Source organism: Saccoglossus kowalevskii, chromosome 18, assembly GCF_978046115.1.
Source record: "Saccoglossus kowalevskii chromosome 18, keSacKowa6.1, whole genome shotgun sequence".
Lineage (NCBI taxonomy): Eukaryota > Metazoa > Hemichordata > Enteropneusta > Harrimaniidae > Saccoglossus > Saccoglossus kowalevskii.
The window spans coordinates 8,474,650-8,502,274 of NC_140658.1; the positions used below are offsets into that span (position 1 = coordinate 8,474,650).

The 27,625-nt window shown below is 35.6% G+C and overlaps 2 protein-coding genes across 2 annotated transcripts; one reads left to right on the plus strand and one right to left on the minus strand.

Moving 5' to 3' along the window:
- Positions 1 to 9,789: 9,789 nt before the first annotated feature.
- LOC146731520 (thiopurine S-methyltransferase-like) lies at positions 9,790 to 15,929 on the plus strand. Its single transcript, XM_085493089.1, has 8 exons — positions 9,790 to 10,070; positions 10,904 to 10,996; positions 11,531 to 11,663; positions 12,253 to 12,305; positions 13,864 to 13,938; positions 14,685 to 14,770; positions 14,890 to 14,934; positions 15,678 to 15,929. Exons 2-8 carry the CDS (start codon positions 10,989 to 10,991, stop codon positions 15,791 to 15,793), a joined length of 516 nt encoding a protein of 171 aa, XP_085349215.1. The 5' UTR covers positions 9,790 to 10,070; positions 10,904 to 10,988; the 3' UTR covers positions 15,794 to 15,929.
- Positions 15,930 to 20,231: 4,302 nt separating this feature from the next.
- LOC102808967 (thiopurine S-methyltransferase-like) lies at positions 20,232 to 25,967 on the minus strand. The gene is made up of 9 exons (XM_078010758.2): positions 25,851 to 25,967; positions 23,740 to 23,931; positions 23,366 to 23,458; positions 22,553 to 22,685; positions 21,659 to 21,711; positions 21,299 to 21,373; positions 21,110 to 21,195; positions 20,639 to 20,683; positions 20,232 to 20,424 (listed from the first exon to the last, which is right to left on the minus strand). Exons 2-9 carry the CDS (start codon positions 23,877 to 23,879, stop codon positions 20,309 to 20,311), a joined length of 741 nt encoding a protein of 246 aa, XP_077866884.2. The 5' UTR covers positions 23,880 to 23,931; positions 25,851 to 25,967; the 3' UTR covers positions 20,232 to 20,308.
- Positions 25,968 to 27,625: the final 1,658 nt, after the last annotated feature.

The window sequence follows — 27,625 nt, forward strand, 5'->3', positions numbered from 1 at the left end:
CTGATATACCCAGCAGATATAATAAGTCTTAATAACTGTTATGCAAACTAGAAAATTAATATACACGAAACTAATGAAATTGTTCACTCTCATTTTTTTCAAATTTATGGCAGGTGACTCTTGTTGATTAGAACAAATAACTTTCAGTCACGAATTGTTATACGACATTGGTCGGACATACATTCAATATCGATGCAATGGGTGGGTATATACAATTGTGTCGGTTTCACTTGCCCATTTTGTAGTACCATTCAACATCATGCACAAAACAATAAAAGAGATTATCTAAATTTTGGGTGATTAGCAGCAAGTCCTCAAGATAGCAGCAAATAGTGTTTTAGAGAGTCAAGATTTCAGATCTCACTTCTCATGCAAAATTCCGTGCTGGCATGCATATGTTGCAAATCTGTACGTGTTACATCCGGGTTTTCGACCAATGTAATTTGCAGCATCTCTTATCTTATGTGTTACACAAATGTATTACAAATCACAGTGAGTATTTAGACATGTATTGAATGTCAATATTGACAAAATTAGTGTGATTCGTTCAATGTCAGTTTTGACAAATTCCCTGTGGTTCGTTCAATGTCAATATTGACAAAGTCAATGTGGTTGGTTTATTGTCCATTTTGACAAAGTCAGTGTGATTTGGTCAATATAAGTATTGAAAAGGTTAGTGTGGTTGGTTCAATGTCAATATTGACAAATTCAGTGTAGTTGGTTCAATGTCAATATTGATATTGTAATGGAATTTATTCGGGGCTCCACTACAAAAAGAACGTTACCCGGCCTAGTAATTTAGGGGCGATAAACGACGACACTTTCTACCGCGATACCGTGTCGCACGGTGTTTTGGCGGACACACAGCACGCACTTTCTTCTCGGGGGGATCCTGGTACCGCCTCGGTTCAACCACTTCACGATGTTATCTAAATAAAACAATTCACACACGGATTGTGGATGAAACAGAGTAGTTATATTCTCCATGAACCATCACATCAACGCCATGCTGCTCGAACAGAATTACAGAGAGTGTACATGTCAATCAAAAATAGTCATGTGATATTATATACTCAACCCGATAGGCTAATATCTGTAATAGGCGTACATCTAATACATATATGGAGTGGAATATTCCACCACTACCTGGCGACCCGAAAGGTCTACCTAGGTTAACAAATATCGTAGTTTAATAATGTAATAAAGCACAGGTTTCCATTACACTCCTCCTCCCTAGACCAAACTACATCCTGTGTTTGAGTCGTAATCTCAACAGTAGTTACAACAAGTCTAGATTCACATAGGTTACCTACAATAAACATTGTCAATCCTACCTGTATATACCTGTAAAAGAAATAGTTAACAATAAATCACAAACACATAACTCTAAATAGACTTGCATGCATGCAGGCTGCTGGTCTATATAACATCAATATTTTCACACACATGCATCTAAAACAAAAGTAGTTTTCTACAGATCAGTGTTCACATAAAATGTCCAAATACATTCTCAAACTTGATGAACATCTTCATCATCCAGGTTTACACGTCTAATCCTTCCGAACCCATAATAATGTGTTGGTTTCCGATCTCGTCTTGGGTACTTAGACCGTCTGTCACTCTGGTTGTTCTTCTCACAATTATTATCTTCACAAGGCACAGTCATGGTCTCAGTTTCAGTGTTCGCTGACTCTTCTGGCCCTCCAGGTGGGTCTAAAGGTGGAGTTTCAACAGTTTCTTGCTCTGTGCTACCAGTCACATCCAGTTGGTGATCACAGGTAGCGTCTGTGTTCACATTGGACTTCAATAAAGTTGTTGAACAATCTTCCACTGGTGCATCCGGCAACATGACAGGACTTAATGATTGGTCAGCAGAAATCTGGTCCGTCACCTTCGTAGTTTGGAGTTCTTCTGGGTGACCATCTTGTATTCTCTGTTCCAAGACTGTTAATGGTACACGGTCTAGCCAAGGGGGGATTGGTTTTCCTTGGTATCTTTTCAGTTTCTCATAATGAACTACTTTAAACTTGCTGCGGAGACTATGCTGGATGCGGTAAACCACATCAGATATTCTACTGACAACCATATATGGACCTTCAAAGTTCATTTGTAGTTTGGGGCTGAGACCTTTCTTCCTCCGTTCTTCCTTTAGCCACACAAACTCTCCGACTAGATACACTTTCTTATCGAGGTTTCGGTCATAATGTCTCTTTTGATGACGAGCACTTGCACCTAATCGTTCTCTTGCCAATGCATGTGCACTCTGCATTTTGGCCTTTAGATCCAAAATATAGTCAGATTTACCACTGTCACACTCATCGTTGTTGACTTCAATCATTAAATCTACCGGTAATGTTACTTCTCGTCCCAACATCAAAAAGTTTGGGCTTTCCCCTGTAGATGCATTTACGGATGAGCGATAGGCCATGGACACATATGGCAAGTACTGATCCCAATCACGCTGGTGGACCAATGGGTCTAGATAAGACTTAATTACTCCCACTACGACCTTCATATGCCTTTCTACCATTCCATCACTTTGAGGGTGTCGTGGAGTGGTGTAGGTTTTGGAAATTCCCAACAATGAACACACTTCCCGGAAGGTAGATGAGATAAAATCTCGTCCTCTGTCTGAATGAATTTCACTTGGCATACCAAAACGACTGAAGACAACGCTAACCAAAGCTTTGGCAACTGTTGTTGCTTTCTCATCTTTCAAGGGTATACATTCTAGCCACTTAGTAAAATAGTCAGCAAAGACCAAGACCTTTTTGTTTCCCTCAGAACTTTCAGTAAAAGGCTCCAATATGTCAATTGCCACTCGCTCCATTGGATTTCCTACCAAGTATGTTTGTAGTGGTGCCTTTCTTGGTTTTCGTGCAGATTGACGTTGAGCACAAACATTGCAAGACCTCACATATGCCCGCACATCTGAAGCCATGCCATACCAGAAATATCTCATTTTCAGTCTAGAAAGGGATTTTTCCATTCCCAAGTGACCTCCAGATTTAGCAGTATGTAATTCTTGCAGTACACGTTCTCGACAATCAAATGGAAGGAACATTTGCCACCTCACCCTGAGACCATCAGGTGTTTCAAACAGGCGATACAAAACTCCATTATTTACTCGCAGATGATCATACACAGCCCAGCACATCTTAACCTCATGTGAGAACAATGAAATGTCCTTCCAAGCAGGTCTCTCTGCACCGGTTTCCACAGCAGAAATCAAAATTTTCATACCATCCACCTGAAGTTGTTTTACACGAAGTTCCATGTTGGTCCATAGTGGTTTTGCTACCAGTATCCCAACATCATGCTGCTCGCTTTTCTGACCAATATCAAGGTCTTTATTACTATCAGAAGGGGAATCCATGCTCTTGGCCACCAAAGGCTTCCCTGCAGTCCCCATCCTCACAGATAGAGATTGAACAGCATCACCAACTTCTACAACTTTGTTATGCTCTGTACCTGCTACAGGTACATACTGTGGAGCTTTAGGATCTAACGCAAAAGTTCTCACAATTGTTTCCTCTAACTTCTGCTGACATTCAGAAATATAGCTACTGGGGTGAATCTGTCCACATTGTTTGCATTGATATGATGGCAGGCGACTGAGGGCATTTGCATTAGAATGTTTCACACCTGGTCTATGAATGATTTTAAAATCAAATTGTTGCAACATTTCTAGCCAACGGGCTAGTTGTCCTTCAGGATTACGGAAACACATCAACCAAATTAGAGATGCATGGTTTGTACGCAATATGAAATGCCTCCCAGACAAATAATGACGGTAGTACTTTACATAGTTAACTACAGCTAACAACTCCCTCCTAGTTACTGTACCGACGTTCAGCAGCAGACAGGACACGACCAGCATAACCAATTGGAATTTCTTTGTTGTCCTGGACTTGAGAGAGGACAGCACCTATGCCAGTATTGCTGGCATCAGTGTCCAGGACAAAAGTACCATGTTGAGAAGGAAAACCTAGAATTGGGGCTGTAGTCAAAGCTTTCTTTATACTATCAAATGCACTCTGGCATCTTTCGTTCCAGTTAAAAACAACATTCTTCTTTGTCAGGTCATGTAATGGGCGAGACAACTCTGCAAAGCCTCCAACAAAACGCCGATAATAAGACGCTAAACCTATGAATGCACGTACCTCGGATACAGATTGAGGAGTGGGCCAATTTTGCAGAACCTCTACTTTACTAGGATCGGTTTCAACCCCCTTTGCTGAAATCCTGTGACCAAGAAATTCTACAACCTTACCAAACAGAATGCATTTGTTAGGCTTGAGCTTCAACCCTGTTTGCCTTAATCGAGTAAAAACCGTCTCCAGCCGAAGCAATGCATCACCAAAGGTCCTAGCAAAAACTATTATGTCATCTAGATATAAGAGTAGTATCTTCCATGACAGACCACTGAAGCAACGTTCCATTATTCGTTCGAATGTGCTTGGAGCATTAGCAAGACCAAAAGGACAAACATTCCATTGATACAATCCTGTTTTAGTACAAAATGCAGTGTAAGGCTTGGACTTCGGTTCCACCTCCACTTGCCAATAACCTGATTGCAAATCCAGCGTGGAAAACCACTGTGAACCATGAAGAGACTCTAGAATGTCATCAATTCGTGGGAGGGGAAAACTGTCTCTGACTGTTACAGCATTCAATCTGTAGTCAACGCACAGTCGTTGAGATCCATCTCTTTTTTTTACCAACACCACAGGAGAAGACCATGGACTGACAGAGTCCTCTATTAAACCTCTTTTCAACAAATCGCTTGTTTGCCTGTCTATCTCCTCTTGCTTCCATCTAGGTGTACGATAAGGCACCTGTCTCACAGGATTTCCCTGTACTATGATTTTATGTTTTATTAAATCTGTCCTACCAAGGTCTCTATCATCACAACTGAATACGTCACCGGATTTTCTCAACAATTCAGCAAACTCATGTTTCTGCTGAAGGTTCAGTTCTGTGCTACCCTTATTAAACAACTCAAGAAGATGACTAGGAACTATTGACTCACAAGAATCCGAAATATTAATAACAGAGGGTTTACAACTAGCAGTGTTTATCTCTTCACAATCACCACTATTATTAACATTGCCCTCAGGCAGATCAAACTGTTCAACTTCTCCTGTCCCAACTCGCAAAAGTGCTATAACTGTACCTGCCTTTAAGAACTGATCAGTCTCATTCACATTGAGCACACGGACAGGTATTCTGGTACTCCAGGGATTCACAATAGCGTTATACACACCAATCCCATTTTCAAAAGATTTAGTTGAAACCGTAGGACCCAACAGTGCAGTGCACTCTGTGTCACATTTCATACAAGCAGTGACTCTATCTGCAGCTTTACCACCATTAGTTTTATAACATGGTTTCAAGTAGTACCCAACCTCACCAGCCCTTGGTGGTTTAACCTTTCTACCAATCACCAAAGATTCGCTCAATGCAGGGATATATGTGTCTTTGGTGACACTTATCCTCGAGACATAAGGTTTAAATTCAACATTATTATCAAGTTTATCAGAACATGTAATAATTTGTCCATCCATCTCCAACACTCCATTAAAAGCATCAATTTTACAATTCAATGGCCCAATAGAAGAAAGACCCAAGACACCAATGTCCCAAGGTTCCAACTCTACTATATACACTGGTACCAATACATGCTTTCCATTTAAAGCAATGTCTAAATGGCACATTCCAAGAATTTCCTGTTTACTGTCCCCAAAAAGAATAACTGACTCATGAATGACCTTCAGCTGAGGTCTATCTTTTTCTGGAATTTTGAGGAACCAATGTTCCGCAAGAAAGGTATCTGTGGCACCTGTGTCAACTTGTATATGACCTTTGACACCCTGAATTGTTACTTCAGTGAATAGTTTAGTTTTACCACACCAAGTAGTTCCACCATGTTTTAAATCATTCTTTGTAGCTTCATTTTTAACACCTTGGGCCAACCTGACATTACTCTTATTACCTATTTGGACTGGGGGTTGACCCGTACACCCAGTCCGCTGGTGTTTAAACTTTGCTTTTTTACTTCTAATGCAGGACATTCATAACGTTTATGTCCAGGTTGGTGACAATTCCAACACTCCAAGTTTTTGACTTTACCCTTGGAATATCTTTGACCTTTCCCCTGACCTTGATCTCGAGTCGAAGTTGAATTTTTCAGAGTAGTAATTTCACCCTGTATTTTATCAACACTCTGCAGCAACTGTTTCACAACACCAGTCAACTCATTTATTTTGTCAGAGGAGTCCTCTCTATCACCAACAACTCGTACAACAGGTCGTTTTCTGGGACCAGTTAGTGTCAAATAATTCTCCTCCAATATGCTCTCACGCACTACTTCATCAAACATACACCCTGGTTTACGTGCAGTTTCATTAACTTTTCTACGAACTTCTGGAATATCTATTGCATTGAAGTAGGCATCGATACATAACTGCTCAAACATGTCACCCTTGGTATCGGGATAACCAACAGAAACTAGTTCTCTGATTTCTTGTGCCAAACCTTGTAAAGAATCACCATCTTTTCTCACACACTGTTTTAGTCGCAACCTACAGATATCCCTTCTACCTATGGAACCAAACCGATCAGCAAGTTTTTGGCAAAGTTGGGAATATGTCAGACTTTCAATATCCAGAGAATTCAACAATTGCAGTGCAGGGCCAGTCAACAATGCCAACAAATACTCTTTGCGTTCCATTTCATCAAGTTTGTGCATATCACAGTAAATCTTGAAATGGATTCGATATATATCCCACCATACATTTCCTGAATATCGTTCAGGTGTCAGCTTATAACGATATGAAGTGTGCCTAAATTTATTGTCAACCCAGGTACTCGTAACATGCTCCGTTTGACTGGGACTGTTAACCATAGGATGACTGGATTTAGTTCCCATAGCAACAGGCGGTTTCTGTTCAGGGTACATCGGGACACCAACATTAGTCGCATGCACAGAAACATCACTAGTATTTCCCTTCACTTTAATACAAGTCGATTCTGGGGAAAAGTTCACAGGCTTGTCGAATTCACGTTTAAAAACAGCATTATGCATGATCGGGGTTTGTGGTAAAAATAACACGTCACTATGCTTTTCCTGCCTTGTCTCTACAGGTTGATTTTCTCTGTCTGCTACCTTTAATACGGACTCAGACAAATAGAAAGATTGCCACGCCTTCTTTAATTCATTATTTTCCTTTTCAAGGCGTTCTTGTTCATCGGCTAAAGCTTGTTTCCAGCTTTTCATTTTATCACTTTCTTGTACTTTATCGCTTCCCGCCAAAGGGGTACTGCTCACTTGTTTCTGTGACGATGCAGAAAACCCAGAGTCAACATTAAATACAATCTCGCTATCAGAACCCTCCATACTACATCGATCGGACCAATCACCTCACGGTTATGAAAGAAGGAATGAAGAAAAAGTAGTATTGTATTTTTAGACAAGAAGGAGGTGTGACGCGTGACCGTACCGACTCGATAGAATTTCCCTAGCTAATAAACAACGTGATAGCAGACCCTGTAGTTCAAATACCCAGAACATTGAAAAAAAGAAGACAATTCGTTTTTCTCTCTGTCGGAAACCACATCGAGTGTGCAAAAATCACCGACGTTCAATCGCCAAATTACAACGTTCGTATCCACTGGCAATCTGATGAGTCAACACAAATATGGCCGACCAACATGTACTGAAATGGTAACGTGGTACTTACAAGCGGCCAAATTAAATACCCAAACACAAAATCTGCTTTGGGCTGAGAATCGGAAAACTTGACAACTCAACAGTCATGCCACCGCTGCCCACCAAATGTAATGGAATTTATTCGGGGCTCCACTACAAAAAGAACGTTACCCGGCCTAGTAATTTAGGGGCGATAAACGACGACACTTTCTACCGCTATACCGTGTCGCACGGTGTTTTGGCGGACACACAGCACGCACTTTCTTCTCAGGGGGATCCTGGTACCGCCTCGGTTCAACCACTTCACGATGTTATCTAAATAAAACAATTCACACACGGATTGTGGATGAAACAGAGTAGTTATATTCTCCATGAACCATCACATCAACGCCATGCTGCTCGAACAGAATTACAGAGAGTGTACATGTCAATCAAAAATAGTCATGTGATATTATATACTCAACCCGATAGGCTAATATCTGTAATAGGCGTACATCTAATACATATATGGAGTGGAATATTCCACCACTACCTGGCGACCCGAAAGGTCTACCTAGGTTAACAAATATCGTAGTTTAATAATGTAATAAAGCACAGGTTTCCATTACAATATAGTCACTTTGGTTGGTTCAATTTCAATGTACACAAATTCAGTGTGATTTGGTCGATTTATTGAAAAGTCAGTCCGGTTGGCTCAATGTCAATATGACAAAGTCTGTGTGATTGGTTCAATGTCAATATTGACAAATTCCGTGCGGCTCGTTCAATGTTAGTAATGATAAAATCATTGTGATTGCTTGAATGTCATTATTGACAAAGTCAGTGTGGTTGGTTGAATGTCAATATTGACGATGTCAGTGTGGTTGGTTCAATGTAAGTATTGACAAAGATAGTATGTCACCTGCACACCAAACTAGACTCGATGTCATGGTTGCATTGTAGAATGGAACAAAACAAATTACACTGGAAATACCCTGATATTCTGAATGTTAATAATTATTATGCAATATTAGAAAATTAATATACACAGAAGGCATGACATTTATTCATTTCCAGTTACCTTCAATTTAATGGCAAGGTGGTAGGCAGCTATGTGTGTAACACAAGTACTGCATATCTAATTATTTGGACATTCGTCATCTACTCAATTTTTGTTTTATGAAATATATTTAGCATTACCTGCATTTTGCCGACACAAATAGAGTACACATAACCATGACAAACAATCTATAAAAGATGCCGAAAACGGGGACTGATGGATTGTCCTTTTGTGCGTCCGTGCGTCCATGTGTCCGTGCGCCCGTGCCTCTCTTCCTGTATCTCAGAGATGCCTGGATCGGTTACATTAAAACCTCACACATACATCATACATAATATTATACATATGCACATCAATTTGTTTCTCTACCCAATTCAAGAAGGCCGAATGGCGGCAATTTTTGTACTGCTGAATCATCAAAATCAAGCATTTCTCGACTTTGTACAGATGGTTGTTGTTCAAACATGTTTCATACATTGGACAGTATAGGACATTGATGCACTACGGTTTATTTTAGGACGGATTTAAAATGGCCGACTGGCGTCCATTTTGTTTCAATTAATGTGGTTCTATTTTAAATATATAGGTTTGACGATCCGATTCAAACTTCAACAAAAAAGCATTTATTTATGATACCTTGAAACCTTCTAGTATTAACAATATAGAACTAGCAGCTATCTGCCAAATATGATTGAGTTGAGTGACACACTGTACATATACTGTGGTAGTCATATATATATTTGTGAGATTGTGTTAGAGTTGAAACCCTTTAAAACCACCCAATATTTGCAAAGCCCCGATGATTTTGCGTATCATTCGAACTGATAACAAAAGCTGTATAATTATTTCAAAACTAGAAACACATTTATGTTTTTACCATTGCTGTGCATATTGCTGATTTAAAAATAATTATTATTTCATCTAAATAAAACCTAGAGTTAAGAACTACGCTGTGCCATTAAATTTTTATTTGTATTTCTATATGCAAACCCATATTGGTGTCAAAGGTTAACATTCGTTTTTACTATATTTAGATTTTCTATCCTGTGCTTTTTATATTCATTTAAAGCTGGAGCTTGCCATACTATTACTATTGGTTAAGAATATCCTGGTATAAATCATATGGTACACGTTGTTGTTACTCTACTCAAAATAAACACCGCAATACAAGCTACGAATGGCAACATAATCGTCGATCAGTGAAAATACATCTACAACTATTCAACCAGAACTCAAAACGGTGCTATTTGGGACTGCTGAATTTTGGGAACAGAGATGGCAAGAAGGAAATATTGGGTTCCACTCGCCAGACGTACAGACGTAAGTTATTTTACAGTGTTTTGGGAATTGTTAAGGTGTATCATGTCCGGGACTTGCAATAATAACAACGTCTTAAAGACTGACTTAATCCTATTGAAACAAGCAGCTGTACGTTGAACTATGTTGAATCGTCAAATTACGAACACATATTATCTTATCTATTTCACGGTTGATGATACTTGGATATATTCACCAATCTAATAGGGTTGTCTCATATATATTTTATAGCAAAAGGTTATGGTCACAAAATATATTTTTACAAAGTGATTGTCATTGCAATAGCACGAGGAAAAGGAATTATTAATGCTTTTCAATCCTATGTTTATTAATGTTTCATACCTGCACAATTATCCATAATACAATTTGAAGAAAAATAATTTAGTAATCTTGATGACGGTAATAGTGAATTACCCCTTGTTGAGCGTGCAGAAATGGAAGGTCACAAAGTAGTTTTTGATGACCAGTCGTGGCCACCATTTAGGGTAGGAGGTTTTAGAAAATGTCAGGTGATGTAGCCTGAAACTTTTCAATTCCTAATTGCAATGATGAATGCCAAGTAAAACAAAACGACAGACAGGTTGATATATTTACCAAGACGATTGTAATACATGTACACTAACTATCTTTTCAGGTACATACTTTGGATGAAATCATTTCACTATTCACAGTGCGCTATGACATTTAGCTTCATTGTGAGCGCGACTGGAAATTAAACTCTTCATAAACTGGAGACGCGCGTAACGATCTTAACATTCAAAATAAAATCTCCTTTGAAATTTCATTTGCATATTCTCTACTGAAAGTTATCAGATACGGATATTTACATTTTTCAGATTTCTATTGAAATACGTGGATTTATTGACATATGGTAAAACAGGTTTAAGGATATTTGTACCACTATGTGGCAAAACAGTTGACATGAAATGGTAAGTGTAATGTATTCTCTTGTTTTTATGTAAATGAGAGTACACATGGGTTTCTTGCACATGCTCATTACACAGGGAACATTCAGCTCATGCTCAGTACAGAACAATACTTGTCTTGAACGTCTACTGTGTACTGTATTTTACATGGTCTGACAATCCGTTGCAATCCAACAGTTAGTTGTAATACCGCCACATCGCTATACAACATTAACTAGGGCAGATTACAAATGTAGTTATCTAATAGGTTATCCTTAGCAGCAGTAGTGTCTGCACCCGGATTAGAATTCATACCCAACATGCAACGAAGAATATTTGATCGTGTACTATGCTTAGTAGGGGTCACAGAACCACTGCATAATATGTGAACATGGTAGGGTAGTCAGAGTCCACAGTTGATTGTGTTTGACTGGTTGATTTCAAGATATGGTAATAAAAATGTTACCCCAGTGCCATTATGATAAGCAGATTGTCCCAATTGCACGGCATATGTATATGCGTTATCCCCCAGTAATGAATGTTGCACTTATCTTTCAGGTTAGCTGATATGGGACACCACGTTGTAGGTGTTGATATTTGCAGAATGGCTTTGAAGCAGTTTTTTGAAGAGAATAACTTGCAGTACACTATGAGTACTGTTAAAGGTTTGGAAAATGGAGAATTGTACCAGGTGAGGATTATATCGCAATCACAATGTAATTTTAATCTGAAATGTATCTAATGACTAATCACTTTCAATATTCATCTTGGTTAGTTATGTGGATGACATACCAATAGCTATCTTTACATAACTCCCTAGGGGAAAATATGTTTATTTAAACATGCGACATTTATATGTTATACACATGTTTATACATCTCGAATAAGTGACCAGTGACAGACAAAATTGTGTACACATATGCAAAATATAGTTTGTGACTCGTATATAGAGAAATAATGCAAGTCTTTTATATCAAAACCAACTGTCAGCAGGTACTACCTCAACCTAATTTACAGGGCCACAGACATTTCCGATGACATAAGTTAAACATCTGTAAAACATCGTTGAAACACTTTAAATGTTATAATGTATGTATTTCTTGTGCAAATATTGTCTAGTACATCTGCAGCACATTGTGCTATTTGAGTATCCAGTGATTCTGCTGTAACTAGTACAAAACACATTTCATAGTTGTGTGCAAGCCAACCTATAATCCGCACCTAAACATAGACATGAAAATTGGATTGCCCAATACTAATCATTGCATTTTCAACCCCAGAGTAGTGATGGAAGAATTCAACTTTACAAATGTGATATCTTCGACATAACTAGGTAGGTATCATGAAAACATGATTCACTAGGAACATTGCTCTGACATGGTAAATTTGCACGAAGTCTCCTCTGTCTCTTATACATTTTGTTTCGAGGAGGTGAATTTCTTACTGGAAACAAATCAACTACCAGATGTGATGAATGCTAAATCATGATTTCAGTTGATAATGATAATGGCAAGTGTGGCCTCTTGCCTCGTCCGTTTCATTCTCTTTTCTGAAAGCAGAGCAATCATGTCTTTGGGATAATGCGTACATATACACTACAATGAATAATGAAATCAAGTTCAAATGCAAATTCGAATATACAAATGCCAACCTAGATCTTTTGAATGGGATCATCGAATATGGACCTGGAATATCACTCATCACTGAAAACACCACATCTGAATTTCTGTATCTGGTCAACCCTTTTTGACTCCCATGTGCGAAGCACACAATGGGAGTCTTTGCAGTTACCCTGTCTGTATGTGTATGTGTGTGTGTGTGTGTGTGTGTGTGTCCGTCTGTTCCACTGACATCTCAAAAACCATACATCGGGTTTTGATGAAACTTGGTGCATAGATGCTCTTGGCCAATGCGCAGATTTGATTAGGTTTTGGTAGAAATCCATGCATATTAATTACCTAATTTGCATGATACTTTTTGTTGATAATTTTTAGCTGTTCCATGACTGTTCCACTGATATTTAAAGAACCACTCGTTGGATTTTGAACTTGATTCATAGATGCTCTGAACTAATGCCAGGTTTTGATTAGTTTTGGGTGAAAATCTGTGCATATTAATTACCTAATTTGCATAATGATTGAAAATTGTCGGCTTTTCCACTGATATCTCAACGACTAATCATCACATTTCAATGAAACTTGGTACCTAGATGTCACAGACCTAGTAGTCTTTAGGGTAATATCAGTACATATTAATTACCTAATTTGCATAATTTTCAGCTTTTGATATTTCAAGTAGTAAGCATTACATTTCAATGAAACAGGGTACATAGATACTCAAGGACTATGCAGAGATCGATTGTTTGGGGATAAATATTTGTGCATATTAATCACCTAATTTGCATAATTAGTTAATTTTCGGATTTTCACGTATATCTCAAGTACTAATCATCTAAAACTTGGTACAAAGATCCTCTAGGACTATGCAGAGATCTGATTAGTTTTTGGGTAAATAATTTTGCATATTAATTAACTTATTTACATAATTATTTAATTTTCAGCTTTTCACTGATATCTCGAGTACTAATAACCACCTTAAAATTAAACTTTGTACATAGATGCTGTAGAACAATGTACAAGTATGATTAGTTTTGAGTTAAAATCTGTTCATATAAATTACCTAATTGGCATAATAATCCATAATTGTTTAGTTCTGATCACATTTCAATGAAACTTGGTATATAGATGGTCTGTTACATTGCACAGACCTTAATAGTTTTCAGCCCTCCCATCAATATCTTAAGTACAAGTATTTTTACTGTGTCTCTAATACTCTCAGCACACGGGAGTTCTTTCTGAGCTTTCTTTGATTTATTCTTTTTTTCATTCTAGAGATATGATTGGACAATTTGACGGTATCTGGGACAAAGGTGCAATGTCTGCCATTTTTCCAACAGCAAGGGAAAGGTAATTGCTCATGTGTGTACAAGGTTTTTTAAATAAAAATATTCATGATATCTGGTTGATCAAAAAATAATTCCGTGACCTCACTGAAGGTAGCGAAAGGGGGGGGGCAAGTATAGCTTAAGTGTGTTTCGGACTTTACGATCGCTTACGTCGATTGTTAGGTTAACCAGCTGCAACATTTTTTTTTCTAAACACGGTTCGGGCCATTGTGATAGGATTAGTTTACTTACGGGGTATACTTGCTGTACTCTCTGCGTATGACGAGTGTACAGCATTCTGATTTGTTAGCGCTAATTCAGCCTTCCTCGTCGTTATCGCGTCTTGGGTAATATAATTGAAAACAACGGTACTGTCTATAGTTTGTGGCGAATAAACAAACAATGAAAACCGTTTCAGTGATGGACCTCGTCACCAAGTAAAAGTAGAGACTTTTATTCCAAAAAAGACACTGATTTATCTAGATATGTAACTATTTATAGCCCAGATGTAATGAAATATAGTACACTTTTGAGTACTTGGCTGAGCCAAGTTTTTTTATTATATTCATTATGTACATTTTCTTGGTATTTATTCTTATTTTTCTGTAATTTTGGTGATTTCAACTAGTTCTCGAAATATAGTATAATATAAAAAAAATATACGACGGATGTTAGAATGTCACTAGAATTGTCCCATAAAATATAGTGTGTGTTCATCCGAAGGATTGGAATTTATAACCGAAAACTGACGTACATTTTGTTTTCCAGATATTGTGATATCATGGTAACAGTGTTGAAACCAACTGGACGATATCTGCTAGTGTGTGTGGAATATGATAAATCGAAGTCAAGTGGTAAGTTAATATTATACAAATGTTTGTCATGCTAAGATGTATTTATTAGTATAATAGTAATATTACACAGTAAATAATATATATATATATGTATATATTCTCCAATTACTTATTTCCAGGTCCTCCAGTGTGTTTATTGGAGAGCGAAATTAAAGACGTCTATGGTAAGATAAGATATTGTAATACTAATTGCGAGCCTGAAAATAGATTTATTTGGGAAGGGAAGCATATTTTGAGGGCGATGAAAGCAAATTATAAGAACCAATAAACATTTATTTTGAATTTATGCGTTTAATTATATAATTAAAACAGACACTATAATTGAATATTCATATTTAAATCAGACGAAATAATTGCAGTTAAACAGCATTTTATTATTGCGGGTGCAGCTGTAGTGGTTTCGTGGATTTAACCTTACTTATGGGAGAGTATGTTTTTTCTATCTTCATTCTGAAAAAGAAAGTGAAAAGAACGTTATTTAGGAGATCAACCACAAAGCCTAGATTAAGGGCAAACTTATGTAATATGAAACGTACTGTAATATTTAAAAATTGCGATTGAGCAATGCATTGGTCACTTTATAAATAAAACAAGCGTTCACTAGACTAAAGTTGAGCAGAACGTTTTATTTAGGAAAGCAACCACACAGCCTAGATTAAGGACAAACTTATGTAATATGAAACGTACTGTAATATTTAAAAATTGCGATCGAGCAATGCATTGGTCACTTTATAAATAAAACAAGGTTCACTAGACAATAGTTAACTTACTTCCAGTCATGTACTTTAGACAGAATTGGTTGGTATAATTGCAAGCATTATCTATAGTCAACAACTACATCTATAGTCATATAGCCATACAGTGCGAAATGGAAACAGTAATTACCTGTACTCTTTTGTCGTTGTAGGGAGTTTTCTAAAAATTGAGAAGATTGCTGAGAGAAATCGCATGGAAGAAAAATGGTTAAAAAGAGGTCATACCTACTTCAAGGAGTGCGTCTATTTGTTGACATTCAGAGAGTAAATCGGTTGATATATTAATGTATCCTGTCAGAAGTTTCTAAAATAAACGTAATAGCTATTTCAATTAGTATACATACACTCTGTAATAAAATTCTCTTTGATAATTAAATGATACAGAATATTTTTAAGATCATCTATACCATTTGCTTTATTGGTGTACCTTGTCAGGCATAGTAATGCTATTCGTTAGTTGACACGACCAGATTTTCCATTGACATACTTTGTATGTTTCAACACCCAAACATTGTGGTGTTATTTGAAACATTACATGTTATTAGCTCCTATATTAATTGTTGGTTTGTTTTCATTGTATGTTAATTAAATTTTGGCATCCATGTTGATAAATGGGAAATAGAAATCCGTATTGACAAAGTCAGCGTAGCTGCTTGAATATCGATACAAAAAAAATCAGCATTGTTTCTTAAATGCACTATTGACAACTTTAATTTGCTTGGTTCACTGTCATTATTTACAATTGCAGTGTTGACAACGTTAGCGTGGTTGGTTAATTTTACATATGTTAAACTGTAAAACTTTGTACTTAAGGAAGTTTTCAATATCACTGCTTGCAATAGCCAGATATACTAAGCTTAATATTTAACTATTATGCAAACTAGAAAACGAATTTACACAAAAAAAATGAAATTGTTCACTCTCAGTTATCTTCGAATTTATGATAAAGTGATTGTTAGGTATAAAGTCAGAATGAAGCGAATAATTTTTACAGAATTTGTAATTTCTAACAAAACCAATGATTACAAAAATACAAATAACGGCAATTGGACACTTTCACTCCATTTTTTAAATCAATATTTTTCTAAACTGGATACAGTGACTCCTCATATATATGAAAATCTCAGGGTCAAAGTTCTAGTTTGAAAAAAATAGAGTCTAGATAGACGAGTTATATTTACGCTTTTCTGAACGTACATTTTATAGCAATCATCGCAAAGAAGTTATGATCACAAATATATCAGAATCGCATCAGCTTCATTAGAAACACATGTGCCTATGTAAATACTTTTCAAGATCATACAATGTATTTTTTCAGTAATTATAATGTACAAAAAACCTCAAACGTTTTGGGATTATATCTGTACTTCAAATGGATCATGGAAAATCTAATAATACTTTATTTTCATGGTACCATTTAACTCATGCAGAGTAATATTATGTAAATTAATTTTGTCAAAAAATTTAAAATCGTCCACATAACTACTGATTACTTTTGGGGAGAGAAGTGTCTAATTAACTCAATCGTAGCTTATTATTATAATTTGTATGCATCCATTTATATATCTGTTTCATTAAGCACTGTTTGAATACAATACTATTCTCATATTGAACCTATTAATGAATTGGATTGGAACAACCAATGCTCAAATTGTTATACGTGAATTTCTAATAATTTTGTTTGAAATCAAGTTAAATTATAGAGTGCATATTAAATTAATGTTTTGTGTTAGATTACAACAATTAATGTTCAAATATTATATATGTGAATTTCTGATAATTTGTGTTTGGTCCAAACCAAATTAAAACATACACTGCATATTAAAATAATGTTTTTTTTTGTTTCAATGGCTTAATCTTCGACCTTAGCAATAAATATTGATTTGTCTTGACAGCAGACAATTGTTACTGAAACATTAAAACAGGAATTGTAAGCAAGCATGCATTTAAAAAAATCAATGAAGGGCTTATATATACATCACACAAATTACACCTCACCAACAAAACAATGATCATTATTTTCTTTATTTAACCATATTTGCCTTATCCCCCAAATAAGTTTTCGTAACATTTCAGGGATCAAGACATACACATTTGCAGCTCTCAAGAATAAACTAGAATGAAAAAAATGATATTCATATATATCAGGCATATATCTAAATTGCGCTGTTTTGGTTTCTAATTGACAAGTTGTAAGTGTCTTTTTACTGATTTGTGATTCTGACGCAATTTTTTGCATGTATTGAGCTGTTTATTTTTAGATTAATAATTTTCACGTGTACCATATGCTTCGTTATACACCCGGAGAATGCAAACCAGTAAAGATGATGAGGATAAAAACACAAATTTAAATATAGCGAAAATGAAGCTTAACCTTTGGCATAAAAAAGACATGAATAAAAATGAAACCGTATGTATCTTAAATGCTATTTCTGAAAAGTGATGGAACTGTTTTTGTCTTTAATCTTGCTTATCTCTAGATAATACGAACACGCAATCAATATTATGCACATCTCTGGTAAAACTGAAACGTATATCATACACATACGACATTATTATCGGTAATGCTATCATGGGGTAACATTAATAGTACGCATGCAGGATTAATAAGATTCACGTGTACTATATGCTTTGTTATGTACCTGGAATTCGAAAACAGTAAAGATGCTATAGTGTACACACATTTATTTACACACAGGGTATATATGTCACAGTATGACAAATCTAAATATAGTGCCATAAACTCCGTCGGTATTATTGCAACGGTCGGTATTATTGCCACAAATAATTGCATTATGCAGACACCACATTTTAAAAAAACAACAACGGTGATACCCTTTTCAAAACACAAATTGATATCTCATACTACGTTTACGATCAAATTCGGACCATTTAGCGTTGTCCGCCCGGGCCGGATAACTCGTAGTCAAGTCAAGCGTTGCTATTTTATCTCGTTGGAAAGTAGCGACGACACTGAACATTTATTTGTTCAACTATTCCGAGAAATTAAATAGACCCATACAAGTTTGAGCTGTTTTTTCGACGACATTTCTGAGGGCGAGAACTTGGAATGTTCTGCTGAAGATTATTGTACAGGCAGCCTCTAAAACACATGTTGGTACGTAGTTTAACTTTGTTGTATAGAAAGAATATACAAAATAATCCACTATTTTATTAATTCAACTTTCACCGATGTGTTTGCTGACTTATCATTTGATCGCCGATATACGATGATTGAAAATGTTTGTCCACTTGTTCGGTAAGACACCTTTTCTTTCTTCTGATGTGTTTTGTACGGACTGTCGTTGCATGTATTGATATACGCAGATTATATGTAATGATTTCACGATTTAAGAAAAAAATATTTTTTGAACTTATTTGTATATAATAAAAGAGAGCTCATTACTTATTCATATACGGCTTCAAATGTGTTATATATAACGAATTTGTCATGTAAATGTAAAAAAACAAATTATTTGAAATAAATACACAATTCCTTAATAATTTGTAATATCATTTTAATTAACCCTAAATTTATTTTATATACAATACGAGACTGCATCACTTATTTATATATAATTTTGATTCAAATATATTATATATAGACTGTATTGTTGGGTTTATTGTGTTGCACTGCATAGCCTTTTCGAAAATGCATGTTACGCAACTCCATCGCAGTTGAAACCCAGACTAATCACAAAATGCACGAAAACGAGAAACGATATTTTGGTTCAATGACATTCATGCAGAAAAACGATCACTATTAAACTGAACTATAACAAATGTTTTAGGATATAAACACTTGCATGATGTGATAACGAAATAATTGAATAGCACTATCACTATGATAGGCCTCATACATTTCTATCATTGATTTTACCAAAGGATATACCATGTGAGCCTGACATGTGTTAATGTAGCCTTTTCATGTATGACATCGCTTAACAGGTTATGAGGAATGATGAAGCTTTAATGAATAAAATGAAGTATTTCCAAGTGACGTAAAAAAGTAACTACATCTCGATTACTTGCTCGTTGTTGTGTTCTGATTTGCATGTATACAAACACAGATTTCAAATTATTACAGTTTGTGTTCATCTGGTGTATTAGAATGTGTATTCGACAACTGATGACCATTTTGTCCATTCGAACATTGTAAACCCACATTCACTTCATACACAAATTGTTAATTTGCATAGTTACAGTCGATATTTACTTGAACATAATTGATTGGTATATTTAAAAGCATCATGTACAGTATTATTTAAATTACTGTATATTGCATACCGGAATCAGTAACCAATTTTCTTTTTAGGAAAGTTGAGATGATCGCTGGAAGAGATGTCCTGATAGGAAATTTATAGGAAGTAAAATATATTCCTCTTAATTATCCTTGAGGTGGGATCTATGATTGTTCGTTGACTAAATGACTAAATTCGTTGCTTGGGGATTTTATTTCCCATGTGTCAGCTTATACATGGGTTTCCTGGGAACGAAAAATTTAGGCCCGCCCGTTTATTTGAAGTTTCAATATAGTTTAAGACTCGTCTAACGAAAATTTGTCAATCATTATCTCTGAAACTTATTCTAGACTCGTGGTAATCGTACATACAGCTAATATTCATGTGTAATTTACAATAGCGATTTTTGCCATAAATCACTGGACATTTTAAAACAATGTAAAGTGAGAATTATTATATCAACTCTTAACTTGGATATATGTATTTTATTGCCAAATAACCACGAACAATATATAACAACGCATCTATTAACTTGTGACAATTTATGCTTTCAATGACAATAGAAATAGAATATCTGTGAAGTACTTATGACCCATCTTAACCCACTTCTCACGTAAATCGGCCATTTCTCCAATCTTCTCAATAGTCAAGTGAGCGCCTGCGAAAAAGTGTGACAGCAAGAATACAGTGGGTTACAAAACTAACAGTTCATGCATCTAAGGATCCATACATATAATATTTCATATTGCATGATAGAACATTTATTTCAAAAGATAAATTACTCTAAATTAGTCAAAATTAAAAGAAGACTGATATTATTTTATTTTATTTGCATATTTATTACATATGCGCAAAATACAAATACAACTCACCAAAAGTTTGCTCGACAGCCACTTCCGGGGCATGGTATGGAGGTCCTATCAAAATCAAATTCAGGTATTGAAAACCCAATATGTATGACTGTGTTACTGCATTCAAGTTTGTAGCCACACACTGTCATGCACGACTTTTACAATAAAAATAGCATTTGCCTATATATAATATATATTATATACTTTATTTGCAGACTTCCTGTATGATGCATCAACAGCTTAACATTCTAAGAAACATAGTTACCAAGTTAGTGTCTCGCTTTTATACTGTATGCAAATATAGGTCAAATGTCATAAATGTATAAATTACCACTTGTTGTATGTCAGGTTTTACTCTATATTAATCACTCGCGTACAGTGCAGATGCGAAGTTATTGATATATGCATCGATGACAAATATGTTAATAACTGGTTAAAGCACATTTTCATGCTTTTCCTTGATGTTATACACCATGGTCATATGCAACTCACCAGGCTTGACTGACGGATCAAAGTCTACTCCAATAAGGCAATACCTGGTGTATGCATTCATAGTTGAAATAATCACATCACGGTATCTGTAATTCAGGATTCAAGGATTAAATATGAATACAAAAATCACTCTTTCCACCAAACATATTTGCGATGACCCTGATTTATACACCTTCAAACGAAACCTACTTTTCTCTTTCTGATGGCATGATAGCACTGAATGCTGCTCTATCCCATATAGCATCAACTTGACCAATTATATCACTGTGAAATACATATACGTTATATTGTCATTGAAAACTAATTCTGAAAAGTGTGCCAATATGTGAAAAAGTATTATTATTACCAGCTGGAGTACACTATCAACATGAAACTATTGTATATGAGCTACATATCCATACACTCCTACTTCCTAACTGTCTATATTGTCAAAATATGCTGGCAACAAAGATGTGATACTGTGTTGTGCCCTTATAGTACAAAGTAAGACATGCTTGTTCGAAACTAATTGCTGTGTTTTATATATCGGTATATAAATATGTCACAGACCTTGATATGTCAAATATGCTACATATATATATCTGTATTCTACGATCGTTGCTCTAAAAAGAAAATAAAGACATTTTTCGTTTAGAAAAGCAGGTTTGGCAGGATAACAACAGTCTGAAGACAAAATACATTGTCCTGAACAATTTACAATTTATTTTGAATAGTTATGTAACACATATGCCTTTAGAAGAAAGGAATATTTTGGAACATGCTTGTGTTAATAATTGTTTTTGATATTGCATCTTGGAAAAACTGGTATTGTACGATTTAAATAAATAAAAAATAATGTGTATGCTACATATACATGTTCATGTATATTTTTTAACATTTTCATTGTGGGTTTCTTTTGACAACATCTCACTCAACTGAGTTGAATATAATTTGCCTTACAGAATATGTTTTATGACATGTGTAATGCCGCACATTACAACTGCAGGTGGACTGCAGGTGTATGCACACGTAAAAATACAAGATCGAGTGAATATCTTAAAATTCGCATCAACAAACAAATAACACCGAGGTACCACGAATATGCTCGACTCAGGTATTGAGATCATTCTAACGAACCTGAATATTTGCACATGAGTTCAATTTGTTTAGTATTCGGATGTTAGGGTGCGATTAATTATGGCTTTTTTCTGTTAGAATCAGGAGGTTGCTAAAATACTTACTAAATACGTTTTTGATCAAATTTAATGTTCTGAAAATGTTCATGTTTAGTTGGTATAGTGACGGTTTCGTTCAAAACATTGTACAATGAACGCCCTTTGTTGTAAGTTAGTCTTTGCTATTAAAATGTAATACATACACTTAAATTACCATCATTCACAAGCTCCCATACGATCGTAAAAAAACAGAAATAAAAATACACTCCTGGGTCTGATCTACTCTCACCTGATATACTTCTCCTTTTACCAAACCGTCCACATGGTTAATTGTGTATTCTATGTTGTTTTCCACAAAGAACTGTTGGATGGCAATGTTAGATATTTCAACACCAATGACAGTATGTCCTTGGTCAGCCAACCTGAATCGGGTTATGGGTGAGTTAATAAAACATTTTTTTTTTATTTCAGTGAATGCTTTGGAAAATAAAGATGATTACAAGTGCATACATATTTCTACATTATATTATACGAACCCTAAATCTACAAAAAAATCATGCAAACATGACCATCTTACAAAAAACAGTTATCCGAGAGACATGTGAATCGGTTTATGTTATAAATTTTTTCCAACTGTGATTCATTTCGTACATTGAGCTAGTGTTCAAAAGTATTTTTTTTGCATCAACTCGCTTGAATCATATAATGAATGTTTGAAATTAGAGACATACAACCAAACGTTGAAGCATTCACCAATACCCAATACACAGACACCCAAATTAGTACACAGAAACCAACATAACTTATGTGGAATCTGAATAACCTTTTGTAACTGAATTTCATATACTCATATATAAATGTGATATTAACAAAATGATACTTTATTATATTTTTATTATTTATTATCTAGGCAATTATAGCAGTTTTTCCTTACGTACAATCCAAGTGATTAAAGTTGTGTACTATTTTGATACCCATACCCCTGCCACAAGATATTCGAGGTGATTAAACAAGCATGCATTTATTTGTGAGGATACATGTACAGTGAATCGATTAGTTGTCTTGTGGCCAAAGGCCGAGCGGTGCATAAACCTATACATACAATTTCATATCCATGGTTTTCCCACACAGAGGAACAAGTATTTTAATTCCTTTTCTTCCATTTATTAAGGTCTTTGAGTGTTCTGCTAATAATCTGGAACATGACAGAAAAACTTATTAGAAGTCAAACATTTGAAATTGTGGGGATGACCAGAAGAGTTTTGCCAATAGTTATACCGGCAATTGCTTGTAAACATTTTGTTCTCTTATATTTGTTTTAATAGACTGGTCAATCTCTCATGCAACACATACTATGACTCATGACTCAAATTGCAAACATTGACGAACGAACAGATGATGGGCAGCCACGAATAACCATTCGGCTAGAAGCTCACATGTCCAATTAAAATACACAGGCAACTTCAATTGACTTACTTGTGTACATGTGGTAAATGGAATGATGTTTTCCCTTCCTCCCATCTTTCGTTCCATTTTTCAACTGTCCGACTTTGCACTTTTTGAACAGGATTACTTGTTCTTTCACAGCAAACACTTATTGTTTGTTCTTCAGTCATTCTCTTGGATGAAGACAGTACACATCACAGTTTGATATTAACTGAAGAATCACTGGAAGAAAAAGCAAAACACGTATGTAGACATATATACAACACAATTTCAGAAGACGTACCTACACTTTATGCAAATCTTTTCAAAATTATGCTAATTTATTTATGATGTGGCAGTTCCTGTGCTCATGAATAGTCATTGTTCATTTTATTGTAATTCCATAAAATTACATATTTGTTTAAAGACGATTCCATTGTTTGGGGTTTTCTTTATACAGCATTTTCAGGATTTGGTATGAATCATAACAATGAAATAACAAATGTATTCAGATTAAAACAGTACTATGAAACCATACAGCTTCCTGTGTCTCTTACAGGTCTCATGTCTTTGTTCATAATTTTCATATAGAATCTCCTCACATGTTAACATTGTCGTCTATGGAGTCACATGTTAACATTGTCGTATATGGAGTTTAGTGGTATGAGCCCTAAATAATGACACGAAATGGCCATCTGACGCATGCGCAGGTGACGACTCCCCCGATTTAATGGGAAAGCAAAAAACGATTGTTTTAGTTCTTCTGAGCGTTTATCCAGTGGGATTCGTACCCTTGGCGTTTTGTGAGTGTTAAATGATGTCTTCCTCCTCTGTCACGCCATGACCAATTGCAAGTTTCAACCACACGGCCATTGATTTTGATTTTGTGATTTCTATAAAATTTTAGTCAACGAATCACAGACCTCCATTTATAGCGCACCTAATGGCATCACCGGACAGAGTCAGGTCGCAAACACACTCAAATAAAATGGCGGATTATACCGACGTTAGCGACGAAAATATAGGAGGAAAATACGACTTTTCGCTAAGTTTATCATTGTCAAATCTAACGAAAGTAATCTTTTATTTTTATGTTTATATTGTGGTTCGAATGATTCCAGCTTAGGTCGTTATTTTGCGTAGTTATTCCGGGAATAACGATTTTTTTCCACCGGTTCGACCGAAGACCGGTATTTTGTTCCAGTCGCTTGCCCAGGAGACAAGTGATGTTTTGTTCACGATCGGGCCAACATCGCCTACGGTATTGAAGCTGTAGCTTTAAATATTCATCAAAATGTATCAACATTTTGTACATTATACAATAATTCTTTATAAAAGTATTTGAGCTGATTTGAACTGGAATAATAAAAATTGTATTTAGAAGTGATCAGGAAATATTGTTTGCGTCAATGCGATGGTCCGATGACCAATATACAATTTAAAATCAGTTTGCATTGTTTACTATACAGCCGACTATAGCTTTTTACAGTGTTCTAATCATTATGATTTACTTATTTTTTGCTTCCATTCTAGATAATTATGCTCAGTGTAAAATTGAAGCGATGACTGAATAAACGAACCATGGCTGGCGAAGATGCATCGGGAAGTGTACACATTTGTTGGAAGTGAACAAAATAGTCAATATAATGACACAAATTGTAAAATGCTGTGGAATCTATTTTGTAAATAAAACATATACTAGTAATTTTCTATTAATGGTTTATTCGAGTGGGCAAAATATAATGTACAGAAAGATTTCTCGTAGAGTATCGCTACACTGAAAAGTATGAATTGTAAGCAACCGACAGCATTTATAAAAGGGGGGCTGTGATTGGCCAAAACTAGGATCTTATTTGAATCAGATTGACGGCCATGTTGCAACGATATGCGTTACCCTCGGCGTGCCACCAACGACCCCACCGCCTGTGCTGTCAGATGAAGTGTAAATTCCACTGAATATGAGTTAGCAACGCGTTTCGCCTGAATAGATTAAACAAACGATGTGTTTACATGTGTTGAGTACGACGTTGGGAGTCCACTACTGGCGGCGCAACTACCTTCCCTTTTCTAATGATTTACTGAACCTGGTTAAAATATACTTACGGACATTCCCACCTCCCTGTCTCACGATATACTCCAATATTGTAAAATGAATAGCTTACCTGGCTCTACACTGTACACATATGGATATGATATCAAGACGGTTGTGAATACGGAAGGCAATGTCAAAGCCAAATTAACGGAACAAGGTCAACCAGTCAGCTCAACAACACATTGAGGGCGCTACTCATTAACCGTACACAGTTACTCTCAACATGTTCCATGACGCTTGACGTGTGAATAATTCACACTAATAAATAAATATAAATAAAAACAAATAAGGAATTTGAGATGATGGTTATGTTGTCGAACTTTTTGCGAGTGTGTGTACATTGGCTATTATTAAATAAGATCCTTGTGGTTTTGTCAGTGAGACAAATTGTGGGATGCGTTGTTACTGGTGGGATACAGGGGTGTACAAATAATAGGCAATAGCGCCAGAGTATTAGTTACATTTACTCATAGGTAAGCTGTGATTGAACGAGTTGTCAGATTTATTAACCTACAATATGAGCATAAATAAGCTTGTACATTATTTTTTTTATAACTTGCTTGTTGCTACATAAATCGGGTAAATTTGATATCACAGTGTCGATAATCTCTAAACAAGGGATATCGAAATAAAAACACGACGTTAATTTTAGCGGCATTTCAGTCACTTTTACAGACTAGTTAGTAAATATAAGTTATGTATCATACAGACACTAAATAACGTACGATATAATTATGACTAATATGACCATTAATAATTTTAATTTTGAGTAAACTATGATATAGTGACTGGTTCTATGACATATACCCAGATACAAGCTATTTGCCATTAATGAAAGGCCCACACAGATCTGCTCACTTGCAGAACAGAATGCAGTAGAAACATTAAGAAGTGCTTCGGGGAACACAGCAAATAACCGTACGTTTTTGTATTCGTACTACAAATATCAGGAATATTATTATTTTTATCTGATAGTTCTTTTCATAATAGTTTTATGGTTTGTAATAATCAAACAAGTTTGTATGTGATTATTTCTGAACAGTTTGAATTGATCTTAAAAATATCGATTTAGACGGCATTTGGGAGTGTGCACCTGGTGTACCCCTTACTTCGCCGATAGCTGGTTCAACCTGTGGATATATGTAACTCAAACACCAAATCAGCAACACAGCAATAAAGCTGCTCATTTGGCCGTGCGTTTCGATTTGGGGTCACAACTGTCACACACCTTTCTCAAGAGAAAGCGAGCTACAACGTGGGGAAGACATGGTATGAAGTATTCTCATCATAAATTTAGTATGAACAACTGTTAAAATGCCATTCACGTTAACAATAAATTGAATCATAATATGTTAACAACTGAATAACGTTGTTTGATATCAGATATGTAGTCTTGCGTTGCCTTGTAAGAAAAGTACTAAACTATATGAATATAAATATATTAAATATAAACCTAACAAGACAAATATGACGATTGCTACAGAGTGTTTGCTTTGTTTGAAAGTTAATAAATTGACAAATTTATTGTTCAACGAACGAATATTACAGAAAATTTCACAGGAAACATTTTAAATTCCCGGTAAACAATTAAACACTAACCAACAGTATCAAACAATGGTGTTGTTATTTGTTTCTGTTATTTGGTCGGTTCATGCCATATAATATATATTTCGACTCCCACAAAAGTGCAAACTACAAACAAACCGTACAACTAAATACACAATGTCAAACCCCATTCAGTTCTGTGAATATGTTAAGATTTACCCGTCAGACACTATATATTCCATGCATCCCGCAATTATGAACACTTGAAGTCTTAAATGCCTTGAATGTTTTGGAGACATC